The sequence below is a fragment of the Rhinolophus hipposideros genome (genome assembly GCF_964194185.1).
Source record: "Rhinolophus hipposideros genome assembly, chromosome: 7".
Classification (NCBI taxonomy): domain Eukaryota; kingdom Metazoa; phylum Chordata; class Mammalia; order Chiroptera; family Rhinolophidae; genus Rhinolophus; species Rhinolophus hipposideros.
The window spans coordinates 7,526,274-7,541,297 of NC_138053.1; the positions used below are offsets into that span (position 1 = coordinate 7,526,274).

The 15,024-nt window shown below is 44.8% G+C and overlaps 1 protein-coding gene across 3 annotated transcripts in view; it reads right to left on the reverse strand.

Annotated features, from left to right (window-relative positions):
• HIP1 (huntingtin interacting protein 1) overlaps positions 1-15,024 on the reverse strand; it is a 143,428-nt gene that overhangs the window by 28,599 nt on the left and 99,805 nt on the right. For all 3 annotated transcript variants that reach the window (XM_081054098.1, XM_081054099.1, XM_081054100.1), the window contains exons 5-7: positions 8,577-8,657; positions 4,291-4,367; positions 3,776-3,837 (exon numbers count right to left, since the gene is read on the reverse strand). In XM_081054098.1, the coding sequence (XP_080910224.1) occupies positions 3,776-3,837; positions 4,291-4,367; positions 8,577-8,657 (220 nt within the window). The remainder of the gene's footprint in view (positions 1-3,775; positions 3,838-4,290; positions 4,368-8,576; positions 8,658-15,024) is intronic.

Genomic DNA, 15,024 nt, shown 5'->3' on the forward strand with positions numbered 1-15,024 from the left:
CCCTCAGCGCACACCACTGGCCAGGGCTGATTTGATTTCCTGCCTTCAGCGGCTGTCCACCACCTCCAGAGATTCCACACATGGCTGACAACGAAAGGCTGCTCCTGCCGTGCCTCCGCGAGTGGGACTGCCCCAGAGGAAAGCCCAGAGCTGCTGTGCCCAGCAGCACTAATCCCTGCTCACTGACTCAGTCTGGCAGCTGGGAAAAAACAGTCCCAAATGGTTCTAATTAAAAGGCAGCTTTCTTCTTGACACAAATTAAAAGCAGCTGTCACTGCAAGGCGGCCATCCCGAAGTCTACTGGCTTCCTTAGGCTCCACTCTAGCAAAAAATCTCCCGTCCTGCTGCTTTCCAGGAATGCCCCTTGGCCTCCAGTAACATCTAGAGCAGTGTGACCATGCACGAGTGACTCAACCTCTCTGTGTCTCCATACGCTTTTCTGTAAAATGCAGATGGTTTTAATAGCACATACCTCATAAGGGCCTTGTAAGAATTAACCGAGAATGTTGTGTAAAGTGTGTAGCATTGTGCAGTGGTTCTTAACTTTGGCTTTGAGATTGATTAGAATCACCTGGGGAAATTTAAAAGCTACTAATATCTGCCTGCGACTCCCCCAGACCCCCACTATGCTTTAATTGGTTTGGGGTAGGACTGGGGCAGCAGGAGGTTTCAAAAGCCCCCCTCCCTCAGGTGATTCTACGATGCAGCCAGGGTTGAAAGCTGTGTTTCCTAGCTCAGTGGTTCTCCAACCTTCGCATGTGTCAGAATCACTGAGTAGCACTATCCAGTGATGATGGAGTATTCCATACGTGCTGTCCAATATGCTAGCCACATGTGGCTAGGGAGTGCCTGAAATATGGCTAGTGAACTGAGGACCTGACTTTTTAATTTATTTGATTGTAATTAATTTAAATGGTCCCACGTGGCTAGTGGCTGCCTAGACAGTGCAAACCTGGGGGCCTTGTTAAAACACGGATTGCTGGGCTCTACCCGCCACGATTTTGATTCAGTGTCTGGGATGGGATGCGAGCATTTGCTTTTCTAACAAGTTCTCAGTGGTGCTGATGCTGCTGATCCAGGGTCCACTCACACTTTAAGAACCATTGCCAGTGCTCAAACGTTAATTGTAACTGGCCATGTTTTCCACAGCGGCAAACCAGTGGCACCCTTCCGAGGGTACAGTTTGAAACCTTGCAGGGTCACAGACTGGGACTCAGAAGCTGGAAAGACTTCTTCCAACACCAGCCCTCGTGATTTTTGTGTCACACCGTAGGCGACTGGGGACAGGGAAGATAGTGGGAGAGTCATGTAAAGAGGGCTCTTAATTCCAAATCAGGCCTCTTTCAGGGAAGAGAAAGCCTCTGCTACTTACCACAGAGGGGTTTGTGCCAAGACTTGTGCCAACTCTCCTCTAGAAAACTCTTAAGTAGCTAATTCACCCAGATAATCCCTGTGTATTCAACTGGATGTTGACACCATTTTATTGGTTCACCTGCTGTTTCTTCACTGCTGCTCATCTAAGGCAAGCATCCTTGAACTTTGTTATTGAGTGCTTGCTATAGACCAGGCACTGAGCTAGAACAGACATGAGCAGGGCCCGGTTCCTGATTCTGAGGAGCTCAGCATCTAGTGGTAATAATACAAGTGAACAACGCAGGTCAAAACAGAGCCAGGCATCATGGGAGCTGGGAGTGAGAGGCCACTGCAGTGGGGCTTTCCCTGTACACATACTCGTTCTCCCAGCCTCCTCACGTCCTTCCTGCTGGGTGTCGTCACACCTCGGCTGTCTCCAGCAGTCTATCAGGGGCTGGAAGGGACAGCCGAAAGGCTGAAACATTTGTCTTGTGTGGGGACAGAGCCAGGAGTGCAGTTTCCAGGCTCTCGGCCTCACGTGGAAAGGTGCTGGCTCAGGTAGTAAATGGCCATCAACTGTGATTGGATGGCCATCAGCTGTGGCTAGTTGGCCGTCAGCTGTAACCAGTGAGCCATTGGCCACGAATATAACTGCTGTGGCTACACTAGCAGAAAATGGGGGCTAGCAAGAAGATGGTGGCTGAGCTAGCAAGCGCGGATTGCAGCTAGCCAGGGCAGTCGGTCAGTTGGCAGAAAAGCGGACAGGAGGTCGCACGTCATGTGAATCCAGCCGCCAGCGAGAATATAGTGATATGACTCCCCTATCTATGGCTCCGTGGGTGTTCCTTTTTGGCCTCACCATATCCTGCGTTCTTATGTGAGGAGCGGGAGCAAAGACCCCGTATGACACCCCGTGTGACAAATGGCGCCCAGAGCAGGGTCCCCCACAGGACATCTTGTTTCCCCCAAACACTGCTACAGTGTCAGGTACCAAGAATGAGACCACAGCTGCTGGGGAGAGCTTGGGTCAGCTGAGTGGCAACTCCTAGATTGGACTCTCTCAAAGATGACGATTCCTAGAATATCGCTCATACCTGCATTCAGATTAAGCACATCCAAAGCCTAATGTCAATGAGATCTGACTTATCCACACAGGCCCTTCCCACCCAAAGCTAAATAACTGAGAGCTGGGCACAGCAATGTGTAGTTGTTGTATGCTTTTATGCAAACATTTCCAGTGCCTTAGAAACAAAACAAAATAATGCCTCTACACCATTTCTCCTACTTTACTGCAAGTCCCTTAGAGAAAGCAAGGGCCGTATTTTGTTTCACGTTTACTTCTCTACTGACTTTTAGAGAAGGTTCTGCTCAAATAGGTCGCTAATAGACTGAACGCCTTATTTCTCCTACCAACCAGTTTCCTACTATTTCTGGTATTCCTCTGACCACATCCTGCACTGAACTGATTGGTCCAAGTATTAAGAGATTTGCCATCCCCGTCACAGGCCTGGCGTAGCACTGGAACGTAACAGGCCAGTTTTAAGTATTTGCTGCACAGATGAACATGCTGGAAAAAGTGCAATTTAGGGTGAGAGAGTTTCTGTTTTTCACGAGGGAGTCAAAGCCCCACGAGTGGGCCCTGTATGTCCCAATGCTGAGAAGATCACCAAGCTTGTGCACGAATATTGGTGGAACACACTGTCACAGAGCTGGACACTTGTCATGGAATATCTTGGAAGCTTAGAAAGCTGGCTTCTCCATTCCCCAGGGAAAAAAGGGACACCATGCTGGGAGGTGTGGAGAAGGGAGGACATAGGAGAGAAAAGAGCTGGCTCCTTCCTTCAGAGTCTTTTCAGGGACATGTGAGGGGCTGAAGGCACCAGAGCTCTCAGCAGGAGGAAGCCCCGAAGTACTTCCCGGCTGGGGAAATAGGACTTTGTGGGCTTCTCATGTGGACTCAGGTAGCTACTCAACTAGACCAGCTTTCTGCCCGGCTGCCAACCAAATAGCAGACAGCAGCCCTTCTTCCTGAGCAGAAATTCAGCTCAAGTACCAGCCCAGGAGCAGCCTGAGGAGCAGACAGGGCTGGGCCAAAGGACCAGCTAATGTTGGGGCTACCGTCCGAGAGCTGTCAGAGATTGGACCTGTCTTTGGGCTGCCCTTCAGGGGGGAAGCCAGCAGGGTGGGGAGTGTGGTCTTTCTGCTCATATATTATAGCACTGCCTCTGAGCTTCAGCCCCTCCCTGCACAAGGGATGGAGGGAGCAGAGACAGGGTGTGGCCTGCAGTCTCCATTTTCCTGGTCCTGTGCTGCACAGCTTGTAGGGAGAGGGGGGCTAGGCTGGCTGGTCGAAGCAGGGAACAAGGCTGGGAATTAGGCAGTTCCCATGACAGCCTGGGCTGGATGAGAGGGAGAGACTCACCGGTTTGGAAGAGGTTAAGTTCGCACTCCAGGTAGTCGAACATCTCCACGGTTAGCTGGAAACTGGACCCAAGAGGAAAGAGCTTATACTCCACAGCCCGAGGCCAGTGCTTCACAGTCCCTTCCCCCACGCGCTGTGTTACTGCTTCCACCCCCAGTGCGCACATGCGTGCATGCAAACAGATGAGAGTACACACACACACACACACACACACACACACACACCAGCTCCAATTCTTAGCTCCCACCTAAGTCTGTATTGAGGCCATTTAAAGATCAAGCAGGGTAAACTCAACAGTGAAAGTGGCAAAGTGAGGGGGCAGGTACCACACTGGGTTGGGAGGATGGAAGGGAACAGGGAAGAGGACAGAGTGTGAGATGGCCTGGAAGGGTTCTGGGTGAGGCACCAGCAGTAAGTGGCCACCCCAACCCCTACCCCACCATCTGGCCCTCTGTGACCCTAATGGAAAGTGCTAAGATTCTACAAAAGCTGTCTTCCAGAGGACAGACACTTACAAGTTGTTAACGTCGCTCTCTCCAGCCTCATCAAGCTGCCGGTCACTCATCTGAAGGTTGCCTGGGAACCTGGGATTCTGGAAGGGAAGACGAGGAAGGGAAGTCAGAGCAGGGTATCTTGAGCGCTCCTGAGTCAGCACAAAGAAGCCGACACTGAGCTGGGGCAGCAGCAGGCTGGACTCTGCTTGTGCGACATGCACGCATATGGCTTGCGCCTACACTCTTCCTGGTAATGGTGTCAGGGCACACAACCACACACAGACACACACACACACACACACACAGACACACCCCTTGACTGTCTCACAGCAAAGAACATCCACTACCCACCATCGGAGGTGAAGCCCCCTTTCCGTGCCGGGGAGCCAGGAGAGGGCTCCCCCTAAACAATCTGTGCCCTGGGACACTCTTTTAAAGACGCTCTCCTGTGTTGCAATGATATCCCTGCTCTGAGAGTGGTCGGCCCCCAACCAGCCATGAGAAGCAGGCAGTGTGGCATTTGTTACCCACACTACATTCTGAATCCTATCCAGGCTTCCCACTGTCCTTTGGCCATTTCCCGAAGCTGCCGTTGTGGGTTCGGGGAAGGCAAACCCGTTCTCATATTAGCTTCCACAAAACATAACTAGTAAAACAAACTTGAAGGTAGGAAAGTATTACATCATGTACCCCCAAAGTCAGGAGAAATTACTTTGTATCAACCATCCTTGAGAAGTATCTGTACCACTTCCTCCTCAATGTGGTGTGTCTGCAGCAGATGGAACACAAGGCCAAGGCAACAGTGGAGGTGGGCACAGGAAGATGGACGGTCGGTGCAGCCAGGGGGGTGCTGAATGCCAGTGTGAACACTTCAGGCTCTGAAGACAGACACCGTCCACTCCGGCATCTCACTCTGGCTACAACACCCTGCCCTTACCCACCTTCTGCCCTCAGGCCCACCTCAGGCTCCACTGTCTCAGAGACGGCCAGTTCCTTATTGTCCCTTTCTAGCCGGACTTACATTCTCTCTCAGTCTGTAAATTATGGTGACCTGAGCCCCTTCTCCCAGGCCCTTGCCATTTTTGCTGCCTGTGCTTCCACGTGTTAAACCTGGTGAGCCGGCTCTTTGCCACATACCCTGTGCCTCGTACCAGCGGCCAAGTGTCCCTGGAGAGGGATTCAGAGCTGAAGTCACTATTAAATCATGCTCTTACTGCCTCATCACAGTACTTGTAACTGCCTGGACGGGTCCCCTTTCTCTCCATAACTGTCCCCTCTCAAACCTGGTGCCGGGCCAGAGCCATCCCCGCAGCATGCGCCTTCCTTCTCACGCTGGTGACTCCCTCAGCCTGCTCCGGATGTGCCAGGCTGCCCTTCCATTCCTCCAGCTTCAACAGAGAAGACCGCCTCTTCCCTGACTCAGGATCAGCCCCTCCTGTGTCTATCCGACCGACCTATTTTCCGATTCATTTTCTCACTCATCCAACAAATCCTGATTGAACACCTGTTCTAAGCTAGCTGCTGGGCTGCTCAGAGGACACAAGGAGACACGCACACCTGTCCTCTGTCCTCTCGGAGCCCGCAGAGCCCCACTCCACCTCCTACACTCCTGCCCCTCTTCCTGTTGCCCAAGTCTTTCCCATGGTCCCATAACCCCTTCTAGCTAATGCCCCCCCCCCTTTCCTGCTAGTCTTCAGGAAGTTCCATCCCTTGTCTGTCTCATGGATAAGCGTCCTAATTGGCTCTCACCATCTTCCACGCTGACAGTATGGTTCCCCAAGTGCACCCTCCACAATGACCAGGATGGTCCTGAGCACCCACCCACCCACCCACCCAGTCGCCTGCTGCTCTCCACCCTGCCCGCTTCAAACACCAATGTGGATCTACCGCAAGTTCCACACGAACACCAAAGTGTTCAGGGCCTCATGCCCCACGTTTCCAGCTGAGTCCTCTGCCTGGAATGCCCACCCCGCCCTTCTTTGTTGGCTCCTTCCCCTCTACCTGCTAAGTGGCAGACGGGTCTGGGTGAAAGCTGAGTGTATTCTGAAAGTGGGGAGGGCTGTGAACTGTGGGGCCAGAGGGCCGGCTGTGCCAGACTGTATTCCCCAGAGACTGCTGCCACAACGTATCCCATTCTAAAGGCTCTTTTTACAAAGTGACTTTGACATTCTTCCCTTGAGTGGTGCGGTCTCTGTCCCCTCTATTTGAATCTAGGGACCTCTGTGATTGCCTCAGACTATACAGGACAGTGAGAGGGATGCTTTGTAACTTCTGCGGCTAGGCCTTAAAAATGCCATGCCCTTCTACCTTCTACCTGCCACGCCCTTGGGAAACTTCACCAGGTTGTGAGGAAGCCCCAACTAGCCCTGAGAATTCAGAAAAGAGAGATGCCAGGCTAGTCCCACACTGTTGCAGTTTCAGCCAGTATCTGACTGCAACTGTATGAGATCCCCACCCAGGACTGCCCAGCCAAGCTCTTCCAGAACTCCTGACTAACACAAAGTGGGAGAGATAATAAAAGATTATTATTGTTGCAGGCCACGAAGTTTTGAGGTGATGTGTTATGCAGCACAGGTAACTGTAACATTCTATGACTGGAACTCAGGTGTCACTGCCTCTGAGACGCCTACCTGGTTGTCCGAGTCTGGGCTAGACTCCTCTTTACATGCTTTTGGATCCATCGGATTCTCTCAGTTCTCGTCCTTACTGCACTATCTTCTTTCTCTACACCACTTCTCTCCTAACCAAACTATGGCTCCAGAAGGCAGGGGCAAAGTCTATTCACCCTTCTCTCTTCAGAGCCTACCCAGTTCTGGCCACTGGCAGGCACTCCATGAGACATGAAGGGAGGTAAAGGAGGCCACTGAGCAGCATGGGCTGTAGTGTCATCGGGCCTGGGTTCAAATCTCCACTCACCACTGAGGAGCTATGCGACTCAGGCAAGGGACTCAACCACTCTCCAAGTTTCAAACTCCTAGAATGTAATACCTTGTTTCCCCGAAAATAAGACCTAGTTGGACAATCAGCTCTAATGCATTTTTTGGAGCAAAAATTAATATAAGACCTGGTATTATATTATATTAATTATATTATACCTGGTCTTATATTATAGTAAAATAAGACTGGGTATTATTATATTATATTATACCAGTCTTATATTATAGTAATATATATTATTTTATATATTTTATATAATATAATATAGATATTAGATTATAGTAAAATAAGACCAGGTATTATATTATATTATATTAATTATATTATATTAATTATATTATATTATATTATATTATATTATATTATACCCAGTCTTATATAATATATAAGACCCGGTCTTATACATTATATAAGATCAGGTCTTACATTAAGTTTTACTCCAAAAGACACATTAGAGCTGATTGTCTGGCTAGGTCTTATTTTCGGAGAAACATGGCACCTACCTTATAGGGTTGTTGCGAGGATGACGTGATGTACAGAAAAGGTTTAATAGACTGGAATGGTTTCCATGAACCAATGCTACCCCTCAAGTTCGTGAAAGATAACGGACATAAAAGACACTGGATTATGTTACTTGCTCTTAAATCTCCTCCCTTCTCCATTTCTACTGCCAGCTTCCTAATTCAGGCCGTTTTCTCTCTCCCTGGCAGGCCATTCTTCCCCACCGCCTATTCAGACCACATGCATCATTCAAAGTCCACCTCAAGCCCCACTCCTTTCATCTTGCCCTTTCAGGCACCGTAACCCTCCCTCATTTCAGAACGTCTCTGACACGTCTCCATAGGCACACATAACTGCGTTGCACTATACACGGCTATTGCAAGTATGTAACCCTTCTTTTCCCACTGACTCTTTAAATTCCTGAAATGCAGACCTTACTTATTCTTATATGCTACCTGGGGCTGAGCACACGGTCTTACTTATTCTTATATGCTACCTGGGGCTGAGTACATGTATTAGGTGCATAAGGAACACCGACAAAAGTTATATATTAATTAAAAGAAGGTTCTATGTGGAAGAAATTGGTTTTTATTAACAGTGCTTTTAAAATATTTTCATAGGGCACCCCACTGGAGAGGGTTCCACTTTCTGTTTGCAAAATGGGGAACAAAAAAATGCAGAAGACATGGGCCACATCCCGGGGCCTGACCATAGTTGCCCTGTAGAATGTTTCCTCTCACACAGCTGGGATTTGGTATAAATACTCCCTGAGAAGCCAGGCTGTCTTATTTCCTGAAAGACCTGACAAGTCAGGCCATAGAATTGCTGAGGAGACTGCGGGGGAAGCAGAACTATCAGCAAAGACTCACTTTGGTGTGGTATTCCATCTTCGTTCTCAGCAGTTTGAGGTAGATGCTGCAAAGCTGTCCATACCCCTCACTCAGGTGGCCCTTCCAGGACGAGGAAAGAAAGTAGGGCATCAACACTAAGAACATGTGAGTTGAGAGACCCACAGCCAGGGCTTCATTAAAAAAATTTTTTTTTCTGACTACGAAAGTAACAAATGTCCATTGTTAAAAGTTTGGAAAGTATAGAGAAGTACATGAACAAATCACCCTTAATCTACACACCAGATACAATTATGGCTAACATTTTGGGGTACAAAATGTTATTTTTTTCCCCAATTTCAATAGAATATTTTTAGAGTGGTTTTAGCAAAATTGAACAGAAAGAACAGAGATTTATATCCCTTGCACACACATAACCCCACCCCCCACTGTCAACGCCCTGTATCAGGGTGGGATATTTGTTACAACTGATGAACTTACATTGACTCATCATTATCATCCAAAGTAAATCTTGTATTAAGGTTTGCTCTTTTTTTTAACTTTTTATTTTTATTTTAATTTTGTGTGTTTTTCCAGGACCCATCAGCTCCAACTCAAGTAGTTGTTTCAGTCTAGTTGTGGAAGGCGCAGCTCACAGTGACCCATGTGAAGATCAAACCGGCAACCTTGTTGTTAAGAGCACCGCGCTCTAACCAGCTGAACTAACCGGCCACCCCTAGGGTTCACTCTTAGTGTTGTATATCCTATGAGTTTTTATAAATGTATAATGATATGTATTACCATTATAATATCATACAGAGTAGTTTTACTGCCCTAAAAATCCTGTGCTCCACCTTTATTTTAAAATATAGAATGGAATCAACTTGTCTCTTTTTACTTAATATACTGCAACTTTTTCTATCTTCTTAAATTTTCTTCTGTATCATTATTTTTAGTGACTGCCCAGTACATTATAAGTACGTACCGTAATTTATCAAACCAATGCCCCACTGTTGTACATTTTAGTTGTAGGCAAGTTTTTTTATTATAAACTATGTTTCAACGAACATTCTAATAGCAGAATCTTGTGTGCGAACATGAGGACTTCCTTTGGATAAATTCTGGACAAGGGCTTCTTATTTAAGAATTTTAAGTCTCCTACTCTTAGTAATCACAGTCTAGCAATGGGATATTTCCTTCCTTCTGTCTCTCCAAGCACAGGAGAGGAAATACCTCCTCCAGTTGGACTCCAAAGGACTAAGAACATCTGTAGTATTACACATGGATGGGGATTTGAGATGAGACTAATCCTAGCAGGTGAAGAATGAGCCTTCCCATGGAGTCTGTTCACACAGTCACATTCTGGGTGTTTGTGAAGAAGCTGGGATTGAATAACAGAGCAATGCTGGCAACTCCCAGTTACGTACAGAAGAGGAGGAATATGGGGGCCCAAAGAACCTTAAGTTGAATAGCTGTGGCACCCCATGAGTTTTGACTTCCCTGTTTTCTTTTAAGTGATCTATATCCTCTAGGGTGAAGAAACCCCATTGAAACATGGCTCAAATGGCACAAAAGGGAGCTGAGTTATCAGAGGTTAAACATGTTAATGCCAGAGATGACAGTATTTCATAATGTATTCATTTTCTATGAAGATTCATATTTTGTTAACTTTCACATATTTATTATAGAAAAATTGGAAAGTACTGAAAAGCAGAAACAGAAACAAAAATATTCTCACCATCAAAGATAACTACCCTTCACATGAAAATGCACAAGAGTCAAAAAGTAAAAGATGAATGGACAATAGAATTAAATGTAAAATGCAAGACTATAAAACTCCTCGAAGATAACACAGGAGAAAACCTAGGTGACCTTGAGAATAGTGATGACTTCTTAGACACAACACCAAAGACATGAACTATGAAAAAAATAATTGATCAGCTGGACTTCATTAAAATTAAAAATTTTCGCTCTACAAAAGACAATGACAAGAGAATGAGAAGATAAGCCACAGACTGAGGGGAGAAAATATTTGCAAAAGACACATTTGATAAAGGACTGTTATCCAAAATATACGAACTCTTCACTCAACAAAAAGAAAACAATCTAATTTAAAAAAGCCTTAACAGACACCTCATCAAAGAAGATATACAGATGGCAAATAAGCATATGAAATGACATCATATGTCACCAGGAAATACAAATTAACACAATAAGATAGTACCATACACTTATTAGAATGTTCAAAATCCAAAACATTGGCAATTCACTAAATGCTAGTGAGGATATCGAGCAAAAGGAACTTTCATTCATGCTGGTGGGAATGCAAAATGGTATAGCCAATTTTTTAGAAAGCTTAGCATACTCTGACCATATGATTCAGCAGTGGTACTCCTTGACAAGTTATGTCCAAACAAAAACCTACACATGGGTATTATAGCAGCTTTATTGGTAACTGCCCAAACTTGGAAGCAACCAAGATGTCCTTCAGTAGGTGAATGGATAAATCAACCGTGGTATATCAAGACAATGGAATATTACCGAGTACTAAAAAGAATGACCAATTGGACCATGACAATCTATCAGTCCGTGGAGGAACCTTAAATGCATATTATTAAGTGAAAGAAGCCAATCTGAAAAGGCTGTATGATCATACTTACTGTATGATTCCAACTACATGACATTCTGGAAAATGTAAAACTATGAGAAAGAAAAAAGATCAGTGGTTGCCAGCCATTGTAGGTTGTGGTGGTGAGGGGGAATCTTTGTACTTTCTACTCAATTTTGCTATGAACCTAAAACCACTATTAAAAAAAAAAAAAGGTCTTATTTAAAAATATAATAAAGTTAAAGAAGTTTCTAACTTCAGAAACTCTTAGGCAAATGGAAGAGACAGACTACATAGGAAAAAAGACCTAAAGGAATTCTATTTTGGATAACAAGGAAGGTTAGTTACCAGGGTTGGCCTTCTCACTGAAAATTCCTAATAATATTGGGCAAAATATTTAAATTTTTTTAAGGCATTAACGAACTAACAAGAGAGTACGGAATCCTCAGAGCACGGCTGAGTAAACACAGATACTGGGAGAGTAAATAGAATGCTTGGGTGATGAAGTTGGGGGTACGGGGAGACTTTGTCACACCAGATGAATCTGAACTTTGATTTTTCTGGGCCTCAAGGGCCAGGTAGTGAACAGAAGGCAGAGCTCTGGTCTACCCAAGTTGAGAGTGTAGTGGAAGAGCCAAAAGGTTGCCTCCTGGATTCAGGGGGACTAAAGGCAAATTGAAAATAACATACACTGGGTGGCCAGATGGCTCAGTTGGTTAGAGCGCGAACTCTCAACCACAAGGTTGCCTGTTCAATTCCTGCATGGGATGGTGGGCTGTGCCCCCTGCAACTGAAGATTGAAAACTGCGACTGGACTTGGAGCTGAGCTGCGCCCTCCACAACTAGATTGAAGGACAACGACTTGGAGCTGATGGGCCCTTGAGAAACACACTGTTCCCCAATATGCCCCAATAAAATTTATAAAATAATTTTAAAAAAAAGAAGAAAAGAACATACACCTTCACTCCTACACTGAAGAAGTCCTCCCTGAGGACTGCAAAGAAAATCTACCGCCTCAAACCACTACTGGGATCAGAGGGAGGGAAAAACTGCTGCTGAGAATTGGACCCATGAGCCAGTCCTCAAGGGATTCTGCCTGGAACACACAGAACCTTATGCTGAGAATTTAGAGTGGTCCCAAAGGAAGCCAATTCTCTCTAGAGGACCCTTTTATTACAGGTTCCAAAGAAGTCCCACAAATAAAATTCCAATGAAAATGAGCAGCTCACAGTAAGAAATAACTAAGAACAGGGAAAAAACCAAAAAAACAACAAAAAAAAATACATAGCATGAGCAAAATTCACCACAACAGATGGCAGAAACAGATCTCTAAGAGCTTTAGACAATGGAAGTATGAAAAAATGATGTATAGGGGCCGGCCCGGTTGCTCAGGTGGTTGGAGCACCGTGCTCCCAACACCGAGATCGCTGGTTGGATTCCCTCATGGGCCAGTGAGCTGCGCCCTCTACAGCTAAGATTGTGAACAACAGCTCTCCCTGGAGCTGGGCTGCCGTGAGCTGCCAGCAGCTGGGGAAAGCTGCTATGGGCTGCTGTGCGTGGCTGACAACGACTGGTGACCGGCTGCCTCATGGGGGGCGGGGAGCGCAAGGCTCATAATACCAGCATGGGCCAGGGAGCTGTGTCCTACACAACCAGACTGAGAAACAACGGCTTAAACCGGAGGGGTGGGGGGAAACAGAAAAAGGGGGAAATAAAATGATACATGAAATCGCTATGTTTAATATGTCTAAATAAATAAAAGACTGTTTCAAAATATATGCAGGGCATAACAAATTATTAAAAATGCCAATAAGATTTGGGAAAATAAAAAAAAACCTCTGAGAAATGAAAACTATACTGAAGTTGAAAACATTATGGAGAGGTTTAATAACAGATTAGACCCAGCCAAAGAGGTAACAAGTGAACTGAAAGCCACATCTAATGAAATTATCCAGAATGAAGTATAGAGACAAACAGGTAGAAAAAAAATGAAATAGCAGTTTAAAAAATGGTAGATAGAGTGAGAAAGTCTAACACACTTCTAACCAAAGGCTCAGAGGAAAAGACAGAATGGAGGAGCAAACACAATTATTTGAAGAGACAATGAGAATTTTTCATAACTGATGCAAGATTCTAACCCACAGATTTAAGAAGTCCAAAGAATTCAAAATAAATTCAAACATAGACACATACTAGGATGTTAAAAACAGCCAGGAAAAAAACCCCCAGATTAGCTTCCAAGGGGTGACGGTAAGTCTGACTGCTGTCAGACTTCATGAAAAAGATGGAAGCTAGAAATCAGTGGAAGGATATCTTGAATAATATCTTCCATGCGTTAGAGAAAATAACTGTCATAGCAGAATTCTAAATCTAGAGAAAATATGTTCCATGAATGAGGGTGAAATAAAGACATTCTCAAACAAGTAAAATTGGTTGTTGGTCACCAGCAGACTCTCACTAAAAGAAGTTCTAGGGGGATCAAATATATGGTGATGGAAGGAGAACTGACTCTGGGTGGTGAACACACAGTGGGATTTATAGATGATGTAATACAGAATTGTACACCTGAAATCTATGTAATTTCACTAACAATTGTCACCCCAATAAATTAAAAAAAAAAAAAAAGTTCTAAAGGAAATAATTCAGGGAGAAAGAAAGTGATCCCAGACAGAAGGTCTGAAATGTAGGGAGAAATAAAGAGCACAAAATAAAACAAAATAAAATATAGGGTTTAAAAAGAAACACATAACCAAAATTAAAATACATGACAACAATAACACACAAGTTGAGAGAGAGTGAATAGAGTTAAAATATTCTAAGGTCTTTGCATTATACAAGAAACAGATAAAGATATGAATTTTAGACCTTGATAAATTAAACATGCATTTTGTAATTATTAGATAACACACAAAAAAGTAAAACATAAAAGCAGAGGATTTGAGTGAGAAATGGAATGAGAAAAAAATAATCAATCCAAAAGAAGACAAGGAATGAGAAAAATACAAACAGGACAGATGGAACAAATAGCACAGAATAAGATGGGAGACATAAATCTAAATATCATGCATTATGATAAATGCAAATGGAGCAAATGCACAGTTAAAAGACCAAGACTTCCATTTTTTAATAGATCAACAACAAAATCCAACTAACTGCTATTTGTGATATTTCTGAGATATACAAATATAAGAAAGTCAAAAGTAAAAGGATGGAAAAAGATAACAGGCAAATTCTAAGAAGAAGGAAAAAGACCTAAGCTCTTCATGGTTAGGGATATAATAGAAAGCTCTCTAGCATCCAGTTGGGAGGTTTGGGGACAACTCTCAGCTTTGTTCAGGTTAATTAGCCCTGTGATTTAGGAAAAGCCGCCTCCCTTTCTGAGCCTGTAGTCCCTCATCTGTAATGGGAAGGCTGCACTACACAGTTGCTAACGTTTTATGAGTATAGATAGATACAGGTAAGAATTTGAAGAAAAGGGTTAAAGTAGTTGTTATCAACCTGTAGGGACAAAGGGACACATCAGAATCAACTGAGGAGATTCTTCAAAATGCAGATTACCCCCCCATCCATACACATATTCCTTGGATATCAGAATCTAGAGGGATTCTGGTGTGTGTACCTTTTCAATTGATTCTGACAATGTCACCTACGTCCTCCCTCATCCTAAGGCACTGAGAACCCCTACAGGAAAGGACAGGCACTGACTGACATTACGAATTGGAAATGCTCGTTCTCAACATACTGTAGCCCCAACAGGACTAGTGGGAGGAGAGAAGTGGGAACTGGCAAGGTCATTGCTGAGGGATCTCAATGCCTGGAGGGTGTTGTGACAGGAGGTGCCACTGGCAGGAGAAGCCTCCGGGCCCTAGAACTTCTCTACAG